The sequence below is a fragment of the Oncorhynchus keta genome, chromosome 2, assembly GCF_023373465.1.
Source record: "Oncorhynchus keta strain PuntledgeMale-10-30-2019 chromosome 2, Oket_V2, whole genome shotgun sequence".
Taxonomy (NCBI): domain Eukaryota; kingdom Metazoa; phylum Chordata; class Actinopteri; order Salmoniformes; family Salmonidae; genus Oncorhynchus; species Oncorhynchus keta.
This window is the reverse complement of record NC_068422.1, coordinates 24,808,976-24,836,526: the sequence shown is the minus strand read 5'-3', so window position 1 is coordinate 24,836,526 and position 27,551 is coordinate 24,808,976. Positions and strand designations below refer to the sequence as shown.

At 43.9% G+C, this 27,551-nt stretch overlaps 1 protein-coding gene across 23 annotated transcripts in view; it reads left to right on the top strand.

Annotated features, from left to right (window-relative positions):
• LOC118398431 (dystonin-like) overlaps window positions 1–27,551 on the top strand; it is a 200,198-nt gene that overhangs the window by 129,869 nt on the left and 42,778 nt on the right. For 19 of the 23 annotated variants that reach the window (XM_052474042.1, XM_052474046.1, XM_052474054.1 and 16 more), the window contains 21 exons: window positions 302–425; window positions 1,513–1,721; window positions 1,945–2,262; window positions 2,352–2,518; window positions 2,713–2,869; window positions 4,681–4,807; window positions 5,102–5,152; window positions 5,561–5,796; window positions 6,065–6,194; window positions 6,449–6,648; window positions 6,910–7,411; window positions 7,627–9,095; window positions 21,314–21,475; window positions 21,707–21,877; window positions 22,207–22,376; window positions 24,791–24,950; window positions 25,185–25,511; window positions 25,727–25,811; window positions 25,907–26,148; window positions 26,460–26,666; window positions 27,358–27,477. In XM_052474042.1, coding sequence (XP_052330002.1) covers window positions 302–425; window positions 1,513–1,721; window positions 1,945–2,262; window positions 2,352–2,518; window positions 2,713–2,869; window positions 4,681–4,807; window positions 5,102–5,152; window positions 5,561–5,796; window positions 6,065–6,194; window positions 6,449–6,648; window positions 6,910–7,411; window positions 7,627–9,095; window positions 21,314–21,475; window positions 21,707–21,877; window positions 22,207–22,376; window positions 24,791–24,950; window positions 25,185–25,511; window positions 25,727–25,811; window positions 25,907–26,148; window positions 26,460–26,666; window positions 27,358–27,477 — 5,334 coding nt within the window. The remainder of the gene's footprint in view (window positions 1–301; window positions 426–1,512; window positions 1,722–1,944; window positions 2,263–2,351; window positions 2,519–2,712; window positions 2,870–4,680; window positions 4,808–5,101; window positions 5,153–5,560; window positions 5,797–6,064; window positions 6,195–6,448; window positions 6,649–6,909; window positions 7,412–7,626; window positions 9,096–21,313; window positions 21,476–21,706; window positions 21,878–22,206; window positions 22,377–24,790; window positions 24,951–25,184; window positions 25,512–25,726; window positions 25,812–25,906; window positions 26,149–26,459; window positions 26,667–27,357; window positions 27,478–27,551) is intronic. The other 4 variants (XM_052474136.1, XM_052474112.1, XM_052474160.1 and 1 more) reach the window with 2 other exon arrangements.

Here is a 27,551-nt window from a genome sequence, read left to right as displayed (position 1 = left end):
CGCCTAAAACTCAAGAATGTAGTTTATGTCAGGGAAATGCTACGTTTCCCCCTGAGTGCAACCAGTCAGGTATATGGAAAGTTACAGTAGTGGAGTTCTAGTATTTGAGTGTTTGAATAACACGATTTGTTTTTAGATGCTTTTACAAAATATTTGTCTCCAGCTTTAAATCTGAATAATTACAGCATTGTAATAAAGATATAGCTGGAGTTTATTGATATATCTATATGGAGCGGTGTGGTTTGTCTGTTAGACATGTTGACTGTCTAATCTTCTGTCTGCCTGTGTTTGTCATGGTCAGGCTCTACAAAATCAGACCACTGGTCGTCAGACTGCTGTGGAGACACTCCGCAAAACATCTGACTCTCTGGTCACTGCTGAGGGGGACCTGTTGACCAATCAGGACGAGATCCAGGAGACAGTAGGTGAGTAATCAGTCTTAAGTGTAGATTCTCATCCAATGCTATTTCTAAAAAATAATGAAATACTTGACAATATAGTGCCACTGCCAATGTGTGGTTCCTATCATAGTGATTCATGACTGTTGGAGTGAAATAGTAGTAGGGGAGAGTGTGGTAAGTTGAGCCATCCCTTGTTTCTAGGACACCATACACAAATGTAATAATTTGACCAAATATTTAGGAAGAGGTCATCATATCATAGAGTCTGTGAAGGAAGAAACCACATGGGAAAAGTGGTAAGTAAGCTAGTTAGGTCCCAATTTTGTTTTCAACAAGTCAAATTAATGTATTGTTCTAGAGGTTTCATGATGCTTGTATCTTAACCAAAGTACATTTTGAGATTGTTCTATACATCAGTTGGGGTCTCTATAAGCATCAATATGAGGTCCTAAACCTAGCATGAAAGTTAATCCTTGTGGGCTAATATAAATGGTTTGCCTTGGGGTAAGTTGAGCCAATGGCCATGGAGTAAGTTGAGCCACAGTTTGAGCAAATGTAAGTGTTTTCTTCCCGGGCTTAATGCCAGGCATTATCGAGGGGATATGAGGTAACACCAGGTCCTGGTCTATGTTAAAAGTGTTTTTAAAAAGTACATAGTGTTTGTAAGTTGCTCAACTTACCCTGTCCAGCGGCTCAACTTATATCCGGGTAAGTGGTGCCAAGAGAGCAATTATTTTGGACAACCTATGTTTCCAAACTGTAATGTTTACATGAATTCTGATTATTTTAATAAGAGATGCACAACATCCTGAAATATAAGTAGATGTCTTTGTTAGAATGAATACTATATTTCCCTTGACGGCGTAATGCTGAATGTAAAAATGTTTTACCTTGTCCCTAATTGCGCTTGGCCGACTCAAAAGTATTTTTTGTATGTGCTGTATATTTATGATACAGTAATATTTTCCATATGTTTGACCTTAGCAGAAAGGTCGAACAGAGAGAACAGTGAAAACCCTGACTTGATTTGCTCATCATTTCCAAGTGGTATGAACTTTTACCAGTGCTAAGCATTGACCCTAAAACCCTTACATTGTGTCTTTGCTTTCAGATGATATTGTGGAAAGGTATGACAACCTGTCCAAGTCAGTGAGTGATCGTAATGAGAAGCTTCAGATCACCCTGACCCGCTCCCTGAGTGTCCAGGATGGCCTGGATGAGATGATGAGCTGGATGGAGGGAGTAGAGGAGAGTGTGAAGGAGAAAGGACAAGTCCCTCTGGATTCAGCAGCCATTGGAGATGTGCTAAGCAACGGGGCCGTAAGTACTGTAAACATTCACTTTGTGTCACTGTTTTTACCAGTCAAATAGCCATTTCACCATATTCACCTTACTGTAACTGGTTATTTTGGCTCAACCGTTCATTTGGAATTGGTCTCTGCATGATCTTCTACAGATGATGAAACCTGAACTATAAAAACATTGAAAAACATTCAAATGTCTCTAAAATATATATTTGTCATCCGTTGTGTTTTTCTTCAAGGCTCTGGAGCAGGATATTTCCAGTCGCCAGAGTAGCATCTCAGCCATGAAGGCCAAGGTGAAGAAATTTGTGGAGACAGCTGACCCCTCCGCCGCGGCTCTGCTGCAGTCCAAAATGGACGCCCTGTCACAGCGCTTCTCTGACACCTGTGACAAGCACAAGCAGAAAATGGAGCAGCTGGAGCAGCTGAAGGACAAGGTGGAGGAGTTCGAGAAGACCTCGGACAAGGTGCAGCAGTTTGTGCTCAAGCGCTCACAGGCCCTCTCCGAAACAGACGGGCCAGGGAAAAATGTCAACGAGCTCTCGCAGCTCATGCAGGTAAATATGTTAATTTAATGCTCATTTTCAACCACACACTGCTCAATAGTGATCTTCCAATTGTTCTAACTGTTCTAATGTTTCTGTAGGACACTAACACTGAGTTGGCTGAACATGCCAAGGATGTGGAAATACTGCAAAAGCTGTCAAAGGAGCTGTCCAATATGGGTCCAGAGGGAAGCATGGCCCAGATTCAGGGAAAGATTGACAACCTCTCCAACAACTTCAATGCCTTCAAAGACACTGTGAAAGAGAAGTACGTGAAGATGACGGTAGCAGAGCTACCTGCTGATCCTCATGTACAATCTACTTGTGGGGATACTTGTTCTCATTTGACACAGAAGAAACATAATTATTTTATCTCGCCAGTTGACAGTCATGTTTTGGCATATTTGATATGTCTCTGTGATGTGATGTGACTGTGGTTGTCTTCTCCCTTTTACAACACAGAGAGGAGGAGGTGTCTTCCTGCCAGGACCAGCTGGGAGACTTCAGGGATGCAGCCGGAGCTCTCAGGACGTGGCTGGAGGAGACAACAGAGAAAGTCCCTGTGGTTCAGCCAACCAGCAGTGAACAGAGTCTATTGAATGACCTGCAGAGAGTCAATGTGAGTGAGCAGGCAGACTGGTCTGGTACTAGATAGCCCCCCATACTTATTTGCATTATGGAAATGGTATGTTCTACCTTTCTTCTTAGTGCAAAGAAGGACAACTGCATAGCTATGTTACAAAGGTGCAGGTGAATGTGGAGCTTGTTCTTCAAATGGTCTTGAATGCCTTATGTTACATTTTTTAAGTTGAGTCATTTAGCAGACCCTCTTATCCAGAGCAATGTACAGGAGTAATTATGATTAAGTGCCTTGCTCAAGGGCACATTGGCTTATTTTTCACCTAGTTGGCTCTGGGTTTTGAACCAGCAATCTCTCGGTTACTGGCCCAATGTTCTCACATTTATTTTGCAATTTTATTTATTTATAAAGCCATTTTTACATCAGCAGATATCACAAAGTGCTATACAGTAACCCAGCCTAAAACCCCAAACAGCAAACAATGCAGATGTAGGAACACAGTGGCTAGGTAAAACTCACTAGAAAGGCAGGAACCTAGGAAGAAACCTAGAGAGGAACCAGGCTCTGAGGGGTGGCCAGTTATCTTATGGTTGTGCCGGGTGGACATTATAAGAGTATATGGCCATTAAGGGCAAATTGTTCTTCAAGATGTTCAAACGTTCATAGATGACCAGCAGGGTCAAATAATAGTCACAGTGGTTGTAGAGGGTGCAACAGGAGTAAATCTCAGTTGGCTTTTCATAGCTGAGCATTCAGAGGTCGAGACAGCAGGTGCGATAGTGAGAGAGAAGAGTCGAAAACAGCAGGTCTGGGACAAGGTAGCACGTCCGGTGAACAGGTCAGGGATCCATAGCCGCAATGGCAAAACAGTTGAAACTGGAGCAGCAGCACGACCAGGTGTACTGGGGACAGCCAGAAGTCATCAGGGCAGGTAGTCCAGAGGCATGGTCCAGGTCCTCTCAGAGGGAAGAGAGAGGAATTAGAGGGAGCATACTTAAATTCACACAGGACACCAGATAAGACGGGGGCGGGGGGGGCACTGTGGTCTCATCCGATGATACCCCCGGACAGGGCCAACCAGGCAGGATATAACCCCACCCACTTTGCCAAAGCACAGTCCCCACACCACAAGAGGGATATCAACAGACCACCAGCTTACTACCCTGTTTTAAGGCTGAGTATAGCCCACAAAGATCTCCTCCACCGCCGAACATCTAGGCTACCTGCCGCTCATGTTTTTCTGTCATATTACCCACGTCACAGGTTTGGCACTTAATGTGTTTTTGTAATGGAGTAAGAGGAGTGCGGTGCGATATATCACTATTTTGTCCTCCCTGATTTCACATTAGTTTCCATGCCAAAGTTATAAAAGGATGGGAAGTGTTTAACATAGGACTCGTCAGGGAGTCAAACACTAAATAACTGTGACTCTCTTCCAGAAAAAAACGTCCAATCAGAGATGAACTGGTACAGTGTGTCACAGAAAAAAGATAAAAGACAAGAAGAGAGTAACGAACCATAAGTAAATAGGTCAAACATCAAAGATTAAAACACAAATCCCTCCACACTTAATAATACATTTGCATGTTGAATCATTTGTTTGTACCATGCGAAAAATCACAGTTTAAAATTAAATGAATCGGGACTTGACATTGGAAAGGGTTTCCTTTGAGGAGATTTTAGTCTCGATGCTGCATTGCTCCAAATATATTTAGCTTGGCCCTGCTTCTTACAATAAACAGTCAAGACAGAGTCATTCAGTGTTCTCTCAATGTAGCCATGCAAATTGCAGCCCTATTCAGGACAGTGTTGTGTAAACTATGTTATTGGTTTGATTGATCTCTTTTCAGGCTCTAATGGAGGAATGGACAACCAAAGGCACTGCTGTTCAAGATATAAATAGCAAAGGATCTGCGCTATGTAGCTTCATAAGTGTTCTCACATCTCCAGCCAAGACCAAGATGTCACACAAGTCAGGTACTGTATGCTTTCAGAAGGTTTGATTATCTCAAAGCAGTTTGTTAGAGATATTTTTAAGCAAATGGTTGTGTTCGGGAATGAGAAAACAATGAAACGGGAGACACCCGTTACCTGTTGCAACACGTTTTGCTACGCTGTACTGTACAGAACATGACCCTGATCTCAATGTAACCACAGTGATCATACAATGACCTTTTTCATGTATGACAACCCAATAGAGTCTAGTTTGCTTTTGACATTTGTACTTAACAAATAAGCATGATCTTATGTATTTGTTTGTTTTGCGATCAGCCGTTGCTAACGGTGGTGGCCCTGGAAACCATGCCTACCTAACCAATAACGGTACGTTTTCTTTACCAGTGTGTCATGTTAGGAATGTATCAACACAGTGTTCCAGACCTGTACATTATCATAACAACTTATCATGTAATGGCTTGTTCAGTAGAAATGGTCTGTTTTAGGCCTCGTCTTGTACTTATCCTTGATTCTCTCTACTGGAAATGTCCCATTCTTTTTACATTCCAATGTAATCAATCTATTTTCAATATACCTTCAATAGCATGAAAACCCATTTCAAACCAGCTGTGTTTAGACCACACTGCAAAACAATTTCACAGACTAAATTCACAAACACATTTTTGATGTGACCATTTCCAGTAGTGCTGTAACTGCTTATAGCAGTGCCTTGTCCAAGTCATTGTTGTTATAAAAGGTCAACTGGCTGGTGTCTAACACTCTAACCACCCACAGAGCTGATGGTGGTACAGCAGAACATGTCGTATATCAACGAGGGCCACGAGAGTCTGGGAGAACTACTGAAGGACCGGGCTGCAGAGGTCTCTGGCCTGGTGCAGCAGATGGCAGAGGCCCAGAAGGAGACAGATGCCATGATAACATGGCTGAAGGACATGAAGAAGACAACAGCATCCTGGAACTCTGCGTCCACAGAGAAAGACGCCATGAAAACACAACTGGAGCAACAGAAGGTAGATTCAGCCAAGGTCTGGTCTGCATAGACTGTTTCTACATTGTAATAGTTGTTGTGCCTATGGTTTATTATAGTAGTGGTTTAGTACATCCAGTGGTATCATATGAAATATATCACAGTATTATTGGTATGCAAAATGCTCTGTGGGAAGCCAATGTTTTAGGCAGGTGCCTCTTGTCTCTACTCTGTGCATTTGAGTGCATGAAGAGCCAATGAATCAAATATATGATGGTTTTAGTCAAGCACTATATCTCTATTTTCCTCAGGCCTTTGAGGAGGACATGAAACAAAAGCGTGAGCAGCTCCAGAAGCTGAGAGAGAAGCTCCTCCACTTGATTGAGAAACACCCAGACTCTCCTGAAGCAGCCAAATGGAAGCAGATGCTGGCACAGATAGGTATGCAGTATGCAGCATCCCATCTGTCTGTCTCCAAATGTTTTAATATCTACTGCATCAATGCAGAGAGCTTTACGCGGGGTCAGTCCAGTCCAGTCAACCACTCCCCCTTTTCCAAGGCTCCATGACAGAATACCTGGCCTCCCTCACACCTACAGTCTTGGCAGACTCATACAGCTAAGACCTAATCAGTAGGGGCTGTGCAAAGTTCAAGTTGCCAGGGTGTTTTGTGCTGACTGATGTTTGTTCCTCAGATGCTGCCTGGGCGGATGTAAGCGGGTCGGTGGAGGACAGGAAGCAGCACCTGGAGGAGTCCAACAGGAACCTGGACGTGTTCCAGACCACTGAGCCACAGCTCCGCCAGTGGCTCTCAGAGAAGGAGATGATGCTCAGTGTCCTGGGGCCCCTCTCCATGGACCCCAACATGCTCAACACACAGAGGCAGCAAGTCCAGGTACTTCACTATGGGACATATTAGTTAGTGTTGAAATTATTACCACCATGTACAGTTCAATGTCAATGTCACCTACTTCACACGTAAGCTAATGTTAAAGACAATCATTGTTTTGTCTGCAGGCCAAATGTTGAGGCTTGCCAGAATTAGTCAAAATCAAGATAATTAAGATTGAAAAGGTTGAAACATTTTGCACATTATATGCATTATTAAACACTAACATTGCTATTTATTAAGGTCATATTGACTTGTCCCTCCTAGATCCTCCTGAACGAGTTTGACAGCCGTAAGCCACAGTATGACCAGCTTAATGAGGCTGCTGCTGCTATCCTGAGCACCTCAGCCAAGCAGGACCCCTCCTCTGGTGGGAAGGTGGTGAAGGACCAACTGGCCGCCGTCACCCAGAAATGGCAGGGCCTGACTGGGCAGCTGAGACAGCGAGCCGGCCTCATCGACCAGGCCGTGGGGAAGACGGGCCAGTTCCAGGATCTGCTGAGGAGCTTAAGCCAGAGCGCCGCCTCACTGGAGACCCGGCTCAACAGCCAGCAGGCCCTTAGCAGTCAGCCTGACGTGGTGAAGACGCAGCTTGAAGAGGCTAACACCATCTCTGGCCAGCTGAGGAAGGAGAGGAAGAGACTGAAAGAGGCTGAGACCCTCTGCTCGGAGCTCTCTGCCCTGGTCACTGAGGACTACCTGAAAACAGACCTAGCCAGGCAGCTGGAGGTGGTCACCAAGCCCTTCAAACAGTTGGAGGACAAAGCAGGTTTGGCTTTGATTTCATTTGCTTTCATTTTTTTAATATAATATGTTTTTTTTCTCTTTAATGAGAAGCTTCAGGCTGTATTGTGGTTTAATGTCTGAAACTTTGACAGCCATTGAAGGAGTTTCATGATGAGGTAGACATTGTCATTCTGAATGATAAATGTATGCTTTGTTCCTCTGCCTCTTAATGACATTAATGTACATGCTCTTTTTTAGTGAAGCGGATCCAGCAGCTGAATTCGGCCTTCGCAAGCTCCCAGCAGTTCCACCAGACCTCCAAAGACTTCCAGGGGTGGATGAATGAGACGCTCCAGGAGCAGTCTAAATCCCGGGCAGTCTCAGCCCAGGTGGAGAACCTTCAGCAAAGCCTGAAAGAGCACAGTGCCCTGCAGAAGGCCCTCAGTGAACATAAGGAACCATACAGCACCATCGTCAGGGAGGGGGAGACCCTACTCCAGAACACAGATGGGGCAGAGAAGGTGGCGCTGCAGGGCCAGCTGGCCACATTGCGTTCCAACTGGGACGACGTGAAGAAGAGCTCATCCGAGCGCCAGGATAAGCTCCAGGGGGCGCTGCAGAGGGCCCAGAAGTATCACGAGCATGCTGAGAAGCTCCAGTCCTGGGTCCAGGAGAGTGAGGTCAGGGAGGGTATCGTCAGGCTCAGCGTGGACCCCGCAGAGGTGGAGAGCTCAATCTCCCAGCTGAAGGCCATCCAGAAGGACGTGGACAAACACAGAGGCCTGGTGGCGCAGCTGAACACTGCAGCCGAAAGCCTCCTGGAGGTGGCCAATGCAGACACAGAGGCCGTCAGGGAGGAGAAGGCGGCCATTGGGCAGAGCGTGGACCGGGTCACAGAGAGGGTCCAGAACAAGAGGGATTCTCTGGACAAGATCTCACAGAGGCTGAAGGAGTTCAACGACACCCACAAAGAGGCTAAGGGCCAGCTGGCAGGGGCTAAGAAGCAACTAGATGCCCACACATCACTGGGGGTCCAGGCCTACAGCAACAAGAACCTGATTAGCATGAAGGCCCAGCAGAAGAGCCTGGATGGGGTCAACACACAGCTGGAGCACCTGAAGAGCCTTGCCCAGGGCCTCGTGGCCGACGTCCCCGAAGCTGACGGGGTGACAGACCTCCTCCTTCAGGCCGACAGCCTGGAGAAAGAGTACGGCTCCCTCAGCAAGGATGTAGGGAAGACTTGCTCCACCTTGGAGGGCAAGCTGCAGGGCATCGGGCAGTTCCAGACCAACATCCGCGAGATGTTCACCTGCTTCGCAGACTTAGATGATGAGCTTGACAGCATGGCTCCTGTGGGCCGCGAACTGGCCACTCTGAATGAGCAGCAGGGCGGCATCAAGGTCTTTGTGGAGAAACTGCAGGAGCTGATGGCAGACACGGCTCGAGGAGAGGACAGATGTAAGAAGATGCTGGAAACTGAGGCCTCCCCAGATCTTCTGGGGCTGAAGAGAGATCTGGATGTTCTGAGTAAGCAGTGTGGCAAGCTGATGGACAGAGCCAAAGGGAGAGAGGAAGAGGTGGGGAGTACACTCACCCGTCTGAATGAGCTTTACTCCAAGCTACAGCAGTTCACTAACAAACTGGGCGGGGCTGAGGTCAAGGAGGAGGGTCAAGGGTCAGTTGGCATGGAGACGGAAGTCATCAACCAACAGTTGGAAGCTTTCAAGGTAAGATTACATTTTGTTAACATTTTACAGTAAAGTAAATGTAATGGAAAGGCTGATACTATATTATCAAGCTTGGTTGTCACCACTAATGGTGATTAATTGTGGTTTTGAATGCCTTACGCATTGGCTACATTATGGTATCATATTATTTCAGCTCATGCTTTACTATTGTACTCTAGCGCTATCACTTTCACCAGCCACATCACTCAACTGGATGACATTACCCTGCCAGAAAGATATCATCCTTACATACAGTACTACCCTAAAATAACCATTAGTGAGACTTATAACACCTGGAGTAACATAGGATCTTGAGTGTCTGTTTGAGCTACACCTACACCAAAATATTATTTTGATTTACTGAACTCGCTACAACAAAACATTCCATTACTGGGTAATTTGGTTGCAACAGTTTAAAAACATACAGCAAGTTCAAGTACCATATTAAATAAAAATACTTTAAAACCAGATAAACAGTAAAGACACAAAGCATCAATAAACAAAGTGCAAAGTGCAGTAGAAAACCATTAGAACATTTCAGTTTCACCCACAATCTACTGATCTACTGTTCAAGTTTCAAAGGAAATCTCTGGAAATAAATCCACATCACTATCTTAATTCAGTAAGTTCCTATGGGGATTTTGCATGATGCTTTTTGCTGCATTAACCCCAGTGGTATTATAAGTTAAACAACAGGGCTCTCTAATTCTCTTTTGGGCCTGGTGGCCACATGTGTGACCCTCCTCTGGGGAATACTGTTTCAGTATGTTGCTGAGCATCTGGTCCAGACAAAATAGCTCTGACCTGCTCAGATGCCATTGTGGTGGGTGCATGACGGGCGACCCAGGAACCAGCTAAGAACCAGCGGGGTGTCCTATGTTGCACTGGCCTGGGGTAACGAGCATTACCCAGCCTGACTCCTGCTCCCCTCTCCCTCTCCTCCACTTTAAGAATGAGTGTGGGGCCTCCCGAGTGGTGCAGCGGTCTAAGGCACTGCATCACAGTGCTAGAGGCGTCACTACAGATCCAGGTTCAATGTGTAGTAGCCAGCCGCGACCAGGAGACCCATGAGCCGGTGCACAATTGGCCCAGCGTGGTCTGGGTTAGGGGAGGGTTTGGCCAGCTGGGATTTCCTTGTCCTATCACAATCTAGCGACTCCTTGTGGCAGCCGGGCGCATGCACGCTGACTTCGGTCGCCAGCTGTACGGTGTTTCCTCTGACACATTGGTGTGGCTGGCTTCTGGGTTAAGCCGGCAGTGTGTCAAGAAGCAGTGCGGCTTGTAGCGATGGGACAAGACTGTAACTGCAATTGGATACCACGAAATTGGGGAGAAAAAGGGGTTAAAAGTACAATATATATATATATATATAAACAAAAATGGGCGTGGCCTTACCTGGTCAGTGGTGACTCACTCGTTGGCATGAAAGAGTGAACACGTGCTTTGTTTCATTATTCAGCTCTACCAGCTAATTCACTGGTGTTTGAGCATCTGCTCCTCCTCTTTAGAAAGAGCTGACTAAAAGTCTTAAAGTTTGTGTTAGCCTGTCTGCGGATGGTTTTAGATGCTCATCGTTGGTGTGCATGACTTTGCTGTATAAGCCTACCTGAACTTGAACTTTCCCCTGTAGAATTTAAGAGTATACAGGGCATTGCTTTTCTATCTGTGGAACATCTTGAGGTGGTGGTTACTATATGTCATACCGTTGCTGTTAACAATAAAGGCATCTAGTAGTGCATGCCTACGCTGTATTGGGAATATCTGGATTCTACAGAAATGGAAAGGGAGCCAGAATAGTAACCACTAGCCAGAAACCATATTCCTGCAGTGCAATATTCACTCCCCTACATATACTGAACTCTATAGACTCCTTCTCCAACCAACACATTTACCACTACTAGGAGTTTTTAATCATTCAACATTATTGTTTTTGTATTTACAGAGTTTTTCTCCCTTCAGTCAAGTTTCCTTTGATGTTAGCTTGAATGTGTAAAACGTCTTTATGCTCTCTATGAAATAAAACAACAATTATTTTATAAAACACTATCTTAATACGAAAGATATGAGAGAATATAAATGAAACACTAACAACAGCATAATTGTGCCATAATATTATCAAGGCTTTTGTTGGTATATCAGTGGTGGATGAAACATGACTTAATGTGGGATAAAAAAGCATTCTAAAAGCCTGTAAATGCTGTTAGAGTTGATGGAAGGGGATTAACTATTCAGATTTGGGAAAGGAAAAAAAGTTATTTATTGTCTGAAAGCATCATATCAAAACATTACTTTTAACCAAATGTTTCATACTACAGCATTACACATCTATTTGAAAATATAGGCCAAAGGAATTTGTCCAATTTTTTATTTAATCACAAGTACATTCACAAACATCAGCCTTTATATAAATACCTTAAAATGTTATATGAAAATATAGGTCTCGTAGAACTGCAGTCAATGTTCTGAATGCTAGCTGGAATTATAATAATATATAATGTCATTTTGTGCCAGTTAACATTGTGTGTTTTTGAGCTACAGACGTCTGGGTTGTTCCATTGGATTCGTCGATTTCATCTGTAGATTCCAACCATGAGACTGTGTGGTTAATGGGGACTGAGCTAGTGCAGGGTTTGTGAGACAAGGGTGGATCCCCAAGGTGCCCGGGCCAGGTCTGTAGAATCTGAATGGTTTGAGCTACACGCTATTAAAATCTATCTATGAGAAGTTGAGACTCTCACGAAAACACACATGTAACATGTTTTGCTCTATGACACTCACAAGCTACACAAATGTCGTTCTTCTACATAGAAAATCATAGGATATCCCGGGACATAGTGTCTATAATACTGTAATACATTCACATAGATTCTGTCACAAACTCCACACAGCTATCACTGACTAGTTGGATATTCATTTCCTGGTGAGCAAACCATTTCTGTACTCACAGTATTCATATAAATAAAACAAAACAATTTTGTGATATCAAATTGTGATCTTGTCTCATCGCTACAACTCCCCAACGCGCTCGGGAGAGGCGAAGGTTGAGTCATGCATCCTCTGAAACATGACCTGCCAAACCGCACTTCTTAACACCCACCCACTTAACCCAGAAGCCAGCTGCACCAATGTGTCAGAAGAAACACTGTTCAACTGACCACCGAAGTCAGCCTGCAGGCCAAGTAAATCCCCTCTGGCCAAACCCTCCCCTAACCCGGACGACGCTGGGACGATGCTGGGACAATTGTATAGGACTCCCAGTCACAGCCTGGGATTGAAACCGGGTCTGTAGTGATGCCTCAAGCACTGCGATGCAGTGCCTTAGACCACTACGCCTGTCACACTCTGACCATTATTTGCATTCTTTGTTTCTATGTTTTGTTTGGTCAGGGGGTGATATGAGTGGGCATTCTATGTTGCATGTCTAGTTAGTCTGTTTCTATGTGTTTTGGCCTGATATGGTTCTCAATCAGTGGCAGGTGTTTGTCGTTGTCTCTGATTGGGAACCATATTTAGGTAGCCTGTTTTGTATTGTGGTTTGTGGGTTATTGTTGTTGCATGTCAGCACAGTCGTTTGATAGCAGTCACGGTCGTCTTGTTAGTTTGTTTGTTAGTGTACTTCGTGTTTTTTCGTCCTTTATTAAAAATCATACATCAATACGACGATCGTGACAACACCACTCGGGAGGCCCCGTATAAATACATTTTTATCAGGTTTTTGCTTTGGCAAACCATATTTTTTGTTGTTGACATTTATCAATAAAACTCATTAATGCAACTGTTAATGTCAAATTGTTTGTATTCTACGTGTAGCCTTGGTTCTTCTGAAAAGAAAATGGTAAAACACTTCATTGTGAGGCTAAATATAAGAGCTGGACATGCAGATAAATGAATAGCCCATTTTAGCTGGGGTCTGATAGGGTTTTTTAAGAGGGTTTGATTGGTAACCATGAACCATCTTATAATATTGACTACTACCAGCTGTTGCTGAGCAACGTGTTCCCTGCTGGTTGTGCTCACCTTATCACCCTCACATTGTCCCATCTCTAAGTCGCATTGGGTAGGCCTGCACACAGACACGTCAGCTGCTAGCGGAAAATCACCATTGTACTCATTCAGGCCGCTAGCTACTCTCTCTGAGAAAAGTTCCCTGAAAATAAGGAATTCCAAAAAGAACCCTACTTCATTCCATTACAGCACAAGGTATTTCCTAATTGGTGTCTAAAAACCTGTTTTGATGCTCGGAAACCTGTGGACAGACCGAGACCGAACGTAATGGGATGTCTGCAGTGTGAATAGGGGTTTCATGTGGTCTATAATAATCCTGCTTGGTTTATTCGTAGATCTGGTACTTGGTCTATTTTGGGGTTTCATTGGCAGCTGTTGTGAAAGAAATAAACATTAAAAGGCAGCAATAAGTGAACTCATTTTGTTGCGTTACCATTTTAGGTCACGGTTTGTAAGAGCCTCCCCTCCCGAGTCCAGTGTTTCACTCTTATTGTTGTTGTAGTTAGGGGATCTGGAAGGTTTGCTGGGAAGGATGTGGTGTATGTAGTCCTTCGTGATAGTTAGTGTGAGCTTAGCTCAGTGACAAAACCTGCTGGGGGTTGGGGAGGTGGGATGTGTTGGGGCGTATTTTTAAGGTTTCTACTCAGACGTTACATCAGTGTCTCCTATGAACCTAAAAGGAATTTCTCTCTCATTAATCATAGCTATTCCTCTCCCTGAAGTTGATGAGGGGAAAAGGGCCGTTGGGGAGACCCCATCGTGTAGCCCAGCTTGCTCACTTACCCCAATGATGATACACTCAAATCAAATCACTCTCCCCAAGGTGAAATATGAAACCAGAAATGTACTAGAAGGATCTGAGTTGGTAACACATTGTTTTTGCTAGGATTGGCAGATCACTTTTCATGGTAACACATTGTTTTTGCTAGGATTGGCAGATCTCTTTTCATGGTAACACATTGTTTTTGCTAGGATTGGCAGATCACTTTTCATGGTAACACATTGTTTTTGCTAGGATTGGCAGATCACTTTTCATGGTAACACATTGTTTTTGCTAGGATTGGCAGATCTCTTTTCATGGTAACACATTGTTTTTGCTAGGATTGGCAGATCACTTTTCATGGTAACACATTGTTTTTGCTAGGATTGGCAGATCACTTTTCATGGTAACACATTGTTTTTGCTAGGATTGGCAGATCACTTTTCATGGTAACACATTGTTTTTGCTAGGATTGGCAGATCACTTTTCATGGTAACACATTGTTTTTGCTAGGATTGGCAGATCTCTTTTCATGGTAACACATTGTTTTTGCTAGGATTGGCAGATCTCTTTTCATGGTAACACATTGTTTTTGCTAGGATTGGCAGATCACTTTTCATGGTAACACATTGTTTTTGCTAGGATTGGCAGATCACTTTTCATGGTAACACATTGTTTTTGCTAGGATTGGCAGATCACTTTTCATGGTAACACATTGTTTTTGCTAGGATTGGCAGATCTCTTTTCATGGTAACACATTGTTTTTGCTAGGATTGGCAGATCTCTTTTCATGGTAACACATTGTTTTTGCTAGGATTGGCAGATCACTTTTCATGGTAACACATTGTTTTTGCTAGGATTGGCAGATCACTTTTCATGGTAACACATTGTTTTTGCTAGGATTGGCAGATCACTTTTCATGGTAACACATTGTTTTTGCTAGGATTGGCAGATCACTTTTCATGGTAACACATTGTTTTTGCTAGGATTGGCAGATCTCTTTTCATGGTAACACATTGTTTTTGCTAGGATTGGCAGATCTCTTTTCATGGTAACACATTGTTTTTGCTAGGATTGGCAGATCACTTTTCATGGTAACACATTGTTTTTGCTAGGATTGGCAGATCTCTTTTCATGGTAACACATTGTTTTTGCTAGGATTGGCAGATCTCTTTTCATGGTAACACATTGTTTTTGCTAGGATTGGCAGATCTCTTTTCATGGTAACACATTGTTTTTGCTAGGATTGGCAGATCACTTTTCATGGTAACACATTGTTTTTGCTAGGATTGGCAGATCACTTTTCATGGTAACACATTGTTTTTGCTAGGATTGGCAGATCACTTTTCATGGTAACACATTGTTTTTGCTAGGATTGGCAGATCACTTTTCATGGTAACACATTGTTTTTGCTAGGATTGGCAGATCACTTTTCATGGTAACACATTGTTTTTGCTAGGATTGGCAGATCACTTTTCATGGTAACACATTGTTTTTGCTAGGATTGGCAGATCTCTTTTCATGGTAACACATTGTTTTTGCTAGGATTGGCAGATCTCTTTTCATGGTAACACATTGTTTTTGCTAGGATTGGCAGATCTCTTTTCATGGTAACACATTGTTTTTGCTAGGATTGGCAGATCACTTTTCATGGTAACACATTGTTTTTGCTAGGATTGGCAGATCTCTTTTCATGGTAACACATTGTTTTTGCTAGGATTGGCAGATCTCTTTTCATGGTAACACATTGTTTTTGCTAGGATTGGCAGATCACTTTTCATGGTAACACATTGTTTTTGCTAGGATTGGCAGATCACTTTTCATGGTAACACATTGTTTTTGCTAGGATTGGCAGATCACTTTTCATGGTAACACATTGTTTTTGCTAGGATTGGCAGATCACTTTTCATGGTAACACATTGTTTTTGCTAGGATTGGCAGATCTCTTTTCATGGTAACACATTGTTTTTGCTAGGATTGGCAGATCTCTTTTCATGGTAACACATTGTTTTTGCTAGGATTGGCAGATCTCTTTTCATGGTAACACATTGTTTTTGCTAGGATTGGCAGATCTCTTTTCATGGTAACACATTGTTTTTGCTAGGATTGGCAGATCACTTTTCATGGTAACACATTGTTTTTGCTAGGATTGGCAGATCTCTTTTCATGGTAACACATTGTTTTTGCTAGGATTGGCAGATCTCTTTTCATGGTAACACATTGTTTTTGCTAGGATTGGCAGATCACTTTTCATGGTAACACATTGTTTTTGCTAGGATTGGCAGATCACTTTTCATGGTAACACATTGTTTTTGCTAGGATTGGCAGATCACTTTTCATGGTAACACATTGTTTTTGCTAGGATTGGCAGATCACTTTTCATGGTAACACATTGTTTTTGCTAGGATTGGCAGATCTCTTTTCATGGTAACACATTGTTTTTGCTAGGATTGGCAGATCTCTTTTCATGGTAACACATTGTTTTTGCTAGGATTGGCAGATCTCTTTTCATGGTAACACATTGTTTTTGCTAGGATTGGCAGATCACTTTTCATGGTAACACATTGTTTTTGCTAGGATTGGCAGATCTCTTTTCATGGTAACACATTGTTTTTGCTAGGATTGGCAGATCTCTTTTCATGGTAACACATTGTTTTTGCTAGGATTGGCAGATCTCTTTTCATGGTAACACATTGTTTTTGCTAGGATTGGCAGATCACTTTTCATGGTAACACATTGTTTTTGCTAGGATTGGCAGATCACTTTTCATGGTAACACATTGTTTTTGCTAGGATTGGCAGATCACTTTTCATGGTAACACATTGTTTTTGCTAGGATTGGCAGATCACTTTTCATGGTAACACATTGTTTTTGCTAGGATTGGCAGATCACTTTTCATGGTAACACATTGTTTTTGCTAGGATTGGCAGATCACTTTTCATGGTAACACATTGTTTTTGCTAGGATTGGCAGATCACTTTTCATGGTAACACATTGTTTTTGCTAGGATTGGCAGATCTCTTTTCATGGTAACACATTGTTTTTGCTAGGATTGGCAGATCACTTTTCATGGTAACACATTGTTTTTGCTAGGATTGGCAGATCTCTTTTCATGGTAACACATTGTTTTTGCTAGGATTGGCAGATCTCTTTTCATGGTAACACATTGCATTTTTCCTTTGTGTTTTGGGATTGTGATTCACCTAAGACACCTAAGAGATTATTTTGTTCCTGTATGCACTAGGAGTGCACTTGTACACAATCAAGAGAAGCTTTTGAATTTGTCTCATTGAATTCTTTGTCTAGTCCTTTATAATGGTTTTCGTTTCATTCACACCCATTGTTGGGAGTGACTGATGAGTAGTTCTGTTGAAAGGGATTTGTCTGCAGAAGATGTCACAAAGAAATGTGGCCCTTCTGCAACCTTTGGTCTGAATAGCCTGTCCTTGTGAATAACTTTACTCACATGCAATGTAATAAGAGTTATGTGTAAGTGCTCTATAGGTTTCGAGGGAGATATTTGAGTCATTTGGATTGGTTAAAGTGTACCCTATGTTGGTTGGAATGGGCATTAGTGAAGTCGCTCTCTTTAGAAATCAATCTCATGATGACACATTTATCTAATTCGGAGATCAAAACCCCCAGTTTACTAAAATCACATTCCTAATGCCAAACCAGTTAGTGTGGGCCAGGATAACGCAAACAGCCTTGGTGTAGGAAAAGGAGGACGAAAAGAGGAACACTTTGCCCTCCCTTAATTCAACGCCTGGATTTTGTCAAAATGATGTGGGATTCAGCTGCTGAATATCCTTTCTCTAAACCCAACAGATCTATTTAACCACTTATTTATCTTTGCCAGTCTTCCTCCTTTTTCCTCCTCTCATTGTGGGAAGGGGTCGTGGCGGTGGAAGGAGTTGGGATGGTTCAACTCCTTTCTGTTGTCAGCCTTCTGTGCTGCACACAAAATTAATTCCTCTCATTATCCCTCTCTCTCATTCCTCCTTTCTTCTCTCACACGACCCGGGTCACTCGCCATAAAAAAGACACACCATGCCATGGATTTGGCAGAGCTGTGGGTGTTAAATTACCTGGGACCTGTGCCTCCCTCAGCATTCCAGAGTAATTAAGAATATCTGCAGGGTCCACAGCAACCATCCACAGGAAAACAACAGAGAAGGAACAGAAAAAAAGGGAAAACATAGAGATCTATTTCAGCCCAGCGTGATGTCACCAAAGTGGGAGCTGCCGCTGCCTGTTGGTCTGCTGTGATTAAATGTTTTCTTCCTTCAGAGGAGGAAAGCTAGTTGCTTGTTGTGTGTCCCCCCATCCTCTCCCATCCCCTCAGTCAGAGAGAGAGAGAGTGAGAGTGATGGTGCCAGGACACAGAAGATGACTAAGAAGTTAAGTCATATGGACTGTGGAGATAGAAGGGGAGAATTAGAGAAAAAAAGGGTCAAGCGTCCGACCAATCAACATGTGCCGGAGCAGCCCTCTGTGGCAGATGTTGCCTGAATAATGAGCTAGCGGGGGCGGGGCCTGCAGCCTCTCTGCCAGGAGGGTGTCTGTCTGTCATTGCAGGGTGAACCACCAGAGAGGCAGGGCAGGCATTTTTGTTTATCCAGGAGCACCGGCTCTTCTCGCCCTTTGTTTTCATAGAGCCCTGTGGATTTGAATCAGGATATGCCACTTTGCACTGAAGCTCTCCCACAGCCTACATGGATACCAGCGGGATTTAAGGGATAAAATAAGCACTTTTAAGGGAGAACAATTCTAATGTCGTTTTGACAATGGGGAGGACAGCACCAAGTAGGGAATTCTTTGAGGATAGGTGACTCAATGAATGGATTGGACGGTTCCTGATACTGATTGCACAGCCGGTGCACTTTCTGAGTGAGGGTGATATGTTGCTTTAGTGTTATTGAGGTCCATTATTTTTACTGTTTGGATTATGACGATTATTAGGTCTGTTTTATATATTCTGAATTTTTCTAAGTAATTGCAACAATTATTGTGAATTGTTAATTTATTTATTTTATAAGAACTTGGTTTTGATATAGCAAATTAAGTAAATTAAAAAAGTGAATATTGAACATGCACTTTTAGTAGTATTTTTTGGCTTGTTGCTTTAGCAGCAAATATTTGCACTGAAACAACATATACTGTACCTCAGACCACATTAGTATTATTTTATTATCTCTGAGTCAGTGCAGTTAGATTTAAGATGGGGAAACCTCTTAGCAGACCAGACTGCCTCCGCCAGAACCCCTCCTGTGTGGGAAAAGGGGAGGAGGAGGACCTAAACATTGATGACTGCTACGTTCCCCAGAGATCCATCTATGACACTGTCCGTCTCAATGAGCAGATTGATTGTGGCTCAAAGGGTAGCCTGGCTTCCAGGCACTTCACTGGCACCCTACCCTACACACACCGCACCCTGGACATGAGCAGCCTGTGTGGCAACGGAGTCCTCACCTCCTCCAGCGCCTTTGAGCTCCGCACTCGCGAGGCAGCTAGACTGGAGTGTGCTGTCTTTGATGGCCTGAAACTGAATGGAGACATCATCAGGGGAGCGGGGACGGTACTCCCTAAGACTCGTCTGGGGCAGGGAGGGGAGAAGAAGGAGCGCCCGCACCATCGGAGATCCTGGAGGACATTCGCTCCCACTAACATAGGGGAGTACGCCAGTCGCAGTGGCACCCTCTGCTCAGACAGACTGGATAGGTCGAGCCATGGTTTTACCCGTGGCAGGAGGGGACGGAGTGTCACCAACTCCCTGACATCAGAGGAGGACTCAGGCCTGTGCAGCCCCACCGCAGAGAGGGAGCGCCGCTCCCACCGGGCCTCCAGGAAACCACGCCCAGGCACCAGGAGCCTTTCCTCCTCCGAGGCCATGCACGTGTCTGGGGAGATAAAACCAAGCTGCTCCCACAGCTCAGGGCAGGAGGACTTCCCCTTCTCCCCAGTCAGGGACAACATACCCAGGGAACTGTACAACCCAGGACAGAGCAACAACCCTGTGCAGGAGTCCCAGGAGGGGAATGACACCTGTGTGACAGACTTGAGTGAAACAGTGTTGACCATCACTAATGGGGAATACAGGGACTCCACAGGCAGGCGCTCCTCAAGATCAAACAGTAGGGATTCGACTGGCAGGAGGTCCTCGAGATCAGCCAGTAGGGTTCAAAATGGTGTCTCCAGGACACTAACAAGCTATGATGAGCTCCCCACCGCCGAGCTGCTAGAGGACATGTCCTCCCAGTCAGACTGTGAGTTGGTCAGTGTGGTTGTCACACAGCCGGAGCCCTATGTGAGTTCTGGGCCGCGGCCAGAGTGTAGACAATATATGGGTGTTAAACCGTTTGACTTGCAACACCACGGAGCTATAGAACCGCGGAAATACAGCATGGAGGACCTGGAGGACTTCCTGCTGTCAGTGGAAAAGGAGGCCTGCTTGGCCAATGGCAGTGAGCCACGGTCGTACCAAGAAATAGGGGACGACGAGATCGAGAGCCTGTTAACTGCTATAGCCGCATGCTCCGAAATTGACCTCATGGGCTTCTCCTCCCCCCAGGTAACCCTAAATAGTCTCCTCCAACTCCAGCATTGCAGGGTGGATTCTACCTTCAACTGGGCCAAATAAATACGGCACTTTTGATTAGTGTTTCCTGGGATGCTAGTCTTGTTTATCAGATTACATTAGGTCTGAATTGGGTTTAGTACACCAGCCTGGCCTGTGAGTCTGTCTGGTGTGATGCTGCACAGCTGTGCTCCAACTAATTGCCGTGCTTTCCTTTCTAGAAGCTGCAGTGCTGACCAGTCAGAAAGAGGTTGTTGTTATGCCAGCTCTGTGGCCTAGGCCAGCAGCCTGTCTATACAATCACTCTTCAGGGACTGGCGAAACATGTTGTAATGCTCCGCTGCATTTTTGAAACATTATTGTTAATTGTAGACAGTCAAACTGCATAGCTGATAATCCATTTTGACTCTCTTTGTTTTGTTTTATGGGTAATGCATGGCTCACAAATAACCAATACATGTCAATGAACTGACGCATGTTTATCAGGAGGGCAAACAGAGATATCTGACATGTTTTAAATATCTTTCCAATGGCTGGATTTGTGTAAACAATCGGAATGTCTTATCTTTCTTAATACACATTTGAAAATGTAAAAGTATGGCATGAATCAAGGACTTTATTCTGTCCAATTTGGATAACACCCTTGGATAAAACAATGAAAGCAACGTCTCATTCCCGAGAGCTCTCTTAAAACGTAGGGTAGGAATATTTCTTTAAAAGCAACATCAAAATTCTCTTGTTTTGTCTTTATTGAAGTCTTGCCCTTATGAACCTCTGACATCATCTGTCTTATTGAGAGAAATAATTATCTCTCATCCGGTCTAAGTTGTTCTGCGTCTGATAATACACAATGTATTGTATTATCTCTGGCCACAGGTATTCCAGAAAGAGGAGGTTGATCCACTACAGACCCAGTTGCAAGACATCAACTGGCTGGGCCAGGGCCTGATCCAGAACGCCGCAAAAGGTACCAGCACCAAGGGCCTTGAACATGACCTGGAGGATGGCAACACTCGATGGAACACACTCAACAAAAAGGTTAGCCTGTCTCTGGGTTATTAATCTACTTCACACTCTAGTCTTATTGCTTTTTACATAGGTGAAAGAGGTCAAACTTTAGACACGTTTGATGAATAATACTCCCATGTGGTTCTTGCTTAATGTTTTTATAGCTATAATTAGTTACTGAGACTGAGTTTTACTTGGCCGTAATACTTACCGCCTATATCGTAATACATGTGATGCCTACATTTAAATGGTCTTCCATAGATTGCTGAGCGGTCAGCGCAGCTGCACGAGGCCCTATTGCATTGTGGGAGGTTCCAGGATGCTCTGGAGTCCCTGCTCAGCTGGCTGACGGACACGGAGGAGCTGGTGTCCAATCAGAAACCTCCCTCTGCTGAGTTCAAAGTTGTCAAGGCACAAATCCAGGAGCAGATAGTAAGCCAAAAGTGAACTGATTACACACTTACAACATCAGTAGCTGCTAATTTACACATACATTAAAACCTATTCAGAGAGTCCATGTAGGCTTTACTGATACAGCCATTTATCATTCTTATTGGCGTCCATTGTGGAGAATTATTTGGGGCTATCCTAAAGATTCTGTTGAATTAAACTTTATAATACCATGGCATTGTACTCCTTTCTGATTGGCTTGAAGGTCATTCTAGAGCGTGGATCATTTCCCTATAATGCACTGTAAGCAATAATTGTGCTCGGCGCATGTTCAACCTCGTAACTTCTTCACCTTTATTTGTCCTGGACAGCTCCTCCAGAGGCTGCTCGATGACCGTAGGCCTACGGTGGAGCTGATTAAGAAGGAAGGAGGGAAGGTTGTGGACCTGGGAGCAGAGTTTGTGGAAAAGGAGAAGGTGGGGAAGGAGATTGAGTGCCTGGGGCAGAGGTGGGACGCTTTGCTGAAGAAAGCTGAGAACAGGTCTGTCTGCACAACAAAGTGTTTGCAAATGAAATTAATATTATAGTTCTGATTCATTGTGGAAAATCTGCTGATTGGATTTTTGCTACGGAAATGCCATCCCTTTCCTCAGTCGTAGCCCTTTACACTCGTACCTGTATACAGGTTGAAAATGGCAGATGTGGGCACTGATAAGCACCTAAATTGGAATGCAGTGGCTGTACAGTAACGTGCTATAATCAGGGTTTCCCAAAATTGGTCCTGGCCCTCCTAACACCACACAGCTGATTCAAATTACCAACTCCTCATCAAGCTTTCATTATTTGAAGCAGCTGTGTAGTGCTCGGGCAAAAACCAAAATGTGTACCCAGGGAGGGGCCCCAGGACCAAGTTTGGGAAACCTTGCTGTTAATGACGTCAGAGCTCAGGCTCTGCGCTCCACAGCGCTGTATCGGTTTTGACTGACAGACGTTTATAACTTAAGCACAGCAAATCAAAATCAAATCAAATCAAATGTATTTATATAGCCATTCGTACATCAGCTGTTATCTCAAAGTGCTGTACAGAAACTCAGCCTAAAACCCCAAACAGCAAGCAATGCAGGTGTAGAAGCACGGTGGCTAGGAAAAACTCCCTAGAAAGGCCAAAACCTAGGAAGAAACCTAGAGAGGAACCAGGCTATGTGGGGTGGCCAGTCCTCTACTGGCTGTACCGGGTGGAGATTATAACAGAACATGGGCAAGATGTTCAAATGTTCATAAATGACCAGCATGGTCAAATAATAATAATCACAGGCAGAACAGTTGAAACTGGAGCAGCAGGTGGACTGGGGACAGCAAGGAGTCATCATGTCAGGTAGTCCTGAGGCATGGTCCTAGGGCTCAGGTCCTCCGAGAGAGAGAAAGAAAGAGAGAAAGAGAGAATTAGAGAGAGCATACTTAAATTCACACAGGACACCGAATAGGACAGGAGAAGTACTCCAGATATAACAAACTGACCCTAGCCCCCCGACACATAAACTACTGCAGCATAAATACTGGAGGCTGAGACAGGAGGGGTCAGGAGACACTGTGGCCCCATCCGAGGACACCCCCGGACAGGGCCAAACAGGAAGGACGCAACAAGAAGTTGCTCCCATCCCTCCCGCTAATTGGGCAACTTCTGCACATTTTTTGTTTTCTGAGAGGGAAATGTAAATTAAGAGGACTCGGTGTGTTTTGAAAGATGAGACGTTGACGAATATAATAAATACAGCTTTGACGTCATACAAACCAAACACCTGTGAGTCCAAATGTGCACTTCGCATTTCCATATCATAAAACTCACGTCATATACAGTACAGTGTCACTGTTTATGAGTACAATGTTTGAAGTACAGTTACAGGACATGATGTCATACCCTGGGTAGTTCTGAATGGCCTATTCTGAAGAAAGTTTGCAGTGGAGCCACAAACCTGAATGCACGCATGAGTCCTTTCTATGCGCACCAAAATGACAATTTGTTTCTCTGAATTGCCCCGTGAAAGCCGTACGCTGTAAGATCATATTTTATAGCTTAGCTAGTCATGTTGTCAATAGAACAAGCTTTCAAATTATGCCCACCTGACCCCGATTGCGATTTATAAAGGGCTGTTTTTGGATTGTGTAAATAACAACAGTAATTGTGTGATGGGGGGAAGCAGGCCTTATAGATGAAGAGTCTTCTTTGAGTCCTAAAAGTTCAATGAAATTACTTAGGAACTGTGCACACTTTGGAGAGGTTCACGTCCACTTGGAGACACCCGTTAGTCCTCTCACTCAAACCCAAGTATTTTTTGTCTTATGTTGCACCTACCCCACATTTTCCAGGAATATTCCTATCATGTTACTAAATGTATCCAGGGTATTTTCTGATTTCGTTATCAACAAATGCTGCGAAAGGTACAGTAAATGTAAAATGCACATAAAATCAACAGTGTAATGTTTGGATTCAGTATTGTGTCAGATGAACTGTTGTGTCCTCACCTTTCGTCTAATCATTCCCCCATCATCTCCAAACTCTTCCCTTTCAATCGCTACCATGCTTATGCATATGTCTTTCATATTTCTTCTGGAAGAAACATTTTAATTTAAACCTATCAATATAGTCCAATTCTACCACGTGTAAAGGGTTCATGTAAAGGGTTGGACGATACAGCCAAATGAGGTGTTGCGTTCTGGATAAGTTCCCTAAAGACAGAATTAATTTACCCTTCACCGCCATCCGTAAGTGACAGTTGTTAGGTATAATTATTCAATTGTGTTATCTGGAGACTGGGCGCCAGAGGTCTTTGAGGAGACAATTATCTTGGCACCCAGTATCTTGGCATCCAGGCCAGACTTTAGTTGAGGGAGTAAACCTGTCTCATTATTCATCTGTCCCTCTTCTGTTCTCTCTTGGCATGCTGGGTAATGTAGGCACAAACAGCTGAAGAGCATTCTAGTTGTGGCTCAGCAGTTCCATGAGACACTGGAGCCTCTGTCTGAGTGGCTCTCTGCCACAGAGAAACGCTTGGCCAAATCTGAACCCATCGGTACACAGACTACCAAGCTGGAAGTGCAAATCTCCCAGCACAAGGTAAGATACTTCATGTTTCAGTCATTGATGTCACTTCAGTCGCCCATCCTTTGTTTTCGGTTTCTCATGATTTGTTGTGTTGCCCTGTTTTATCATAATTTGCATTCAGTTGATGTTTGTAATTTTAAGTTTCTTATTGGTTCAGTATTCACCCCCCCCCCCAACTGTGTTTGTGTGTGTGATTTTTGTTTATCCCCCTGGTGTGTGCTCCATGTGTGGGGGTGATGTGGTCAGGCCTTAGAGGAGGAGATAATGGGTCACAGTAAAGACCTGGTTCAGTCCATCAGCCTGGGTCAGATGCTCAAGCCGGTTAGCTCAGTGGACGATAAGGAGCTGGTGCAGTCTAAGCTGGACTCCACCCAAGCCAGTTACATAGAGCTGCAGGAGCGCTGTAGGAGGAAGGCTGAGATGCTGCAGCAGGCTCTGGCCAATGCCCAGCTCTTTGGAGAGGACGAGGTGGCCCTCATGAACTGGCTCAACGAAGTGCACACTACGCTGAGCGAAGTGTCTGTCAAAGACTACAAGACGGATGTTCTTGAAAAGCAGTGTGAAGAACAACTGGTACTACTACCATCACACTCCTCCTCAGGCCTAACATTAATTCATCCTTTATCTCTTTACATTGTTTTTAAGTAATTTTAAGTTACATATAACTACTTTGTTACTTTCAGTTTCGTGTTAAGTTTAGTTTGTGTGAAAAAAAAACACATTTCTTCTTGGTTCCCAATGCTGTTTAAGTCAGATGAGTTGTTGCTAATGTTTTGTGTCTTGTCCAGGCCCTACATGAAGACATTGAGTTGAGAAAGCAGAATGTTGATCAAGCCATTTCCAATGGATTTGAACTGCTGAAACAAACAACAGGTGAGACGATATGTTGAATACTACACCTATAATTTGAATGAAAACACTTCAGAATGATTCATCTGAATTAATGTATCTTCTTTTACCTTCTGTAGGTGATGAGGTGGTTGTCATCCAAGGCAAGTTGGACGGGATAAAGACGAGATACGCTGAGATCAACTCCATGAGTGGTAATGTGTCTAAGACCCTGGACCAGGCCCTGACCCTGGCCTCCAAGCTTCAGCACATCCACGAAGACCTCAGCTCGTGGCTGGTGAATGTCGAGGCTGAGCTCACCGCCTTCGCTGCTCAGGAGCCTGTAGGAGAGCAGCTCATCCAGGCACAAGACAGGCAGAAGGTAATGATAGGCCTGTTTTGTTTGACACTTTGTTGGGGGGAATCAGTTAACATTAAGTTATTAGGTTACTGTATATGTATTGCTTGGTTTTTTTTTGTGGGGATGTCAGATATGTGGACTTGCCATATGACCTCTGTTAGTTTTAATCTGTCATTTGGTATTACGGTATTCCAAGCAAAATGGTATTACTTGAAATATTCTGTAACATCAGGATAGAATTAGGACAGCCATATTACATAACTTTTAAACACAGTGCATGGAGAGATAGATTGGTGCTCACTGCTCACCGTATGGCCCGTTGTGTTACCCAGGCATTGCTGAAAGAAGCCATGGATCACAAGCCCCAGGTGGACAAACTGAACGAGGTGAGCAGCTCTCTGCTGGAGCTGGTCCCATGGAGGGCCCGGGAGGGCCTGGACAAGCTGGTGACAGAGGACAACGACCGATACAAGGCCGCGAGTGACACCATCACACAGCATGTGGAGCAGATCAACGCCGCCATACTGAAATCACAGCAGGTATAGTAAAACAACCACTCATTACAGTAGGCCACTGTAAACAGAGGAACATACACAACATACTAAATGGGAACACAGCCATTCAAATGAGTTTAGCAACAAAGGGAACCGCTGACCAGAATGCTAATTTCTGTTCTGGGTGATTGGGGCTATTATAGTCTTAATCCCATCTGCTTTCAGCACTAAATCCTCCCTTGTTTAGCCTCTTTTTGGCCTCTAGGGAGCTTTGTTTTCGGTCATTATTGTTCATTAAACACTGGGAACTGTTATAGAGGATGATTACATTTGCATCTTATTATTTGCTCATTAAAAATTGTATTGTAATGCAGACACCTAAGAAAGTAGGGTATAATGTTGCATGGTCGTCAATGAATTGTCAAACTCATGACTGGATTTTACGTCCCAAAAACAGATATTCTTTTATTTATTTTTATATATATTAAGATAAAATAAAGCAACATTTCATTATTATAATTCAGCAGGGGAACTTCCTGCTTACAGGCATGAACAACAATAGAATTTAAATCTACCAGGACTGCCCGTATTAGTTCTTCACAATTTATGCTCCCCCTTGAGGCATACCCACATTGGGAACAGGAAGTTGCCCCGCTGTGTATAATGACATCATATTGCTCAATCTACCTTTAATTAGGCCTATTGTACCATTCATGATGGGATGTTTTCTGTGCAGTTTGAACAAGCAGCTGACACTTTGCTGGCCTGGCTTACTGAAGCAGAGAGGAAGATGTTGTCATTGGGGGAGATCAGGCTGGAACAGGACCAGACCACAGCACAGCTCCAGGCCCAGAAGGTCAGTCTGTCTGTCATGTACCTGTACTGTGTATCTGTATATATGCCTGTAGAAACATTAACCGCCACCACCAC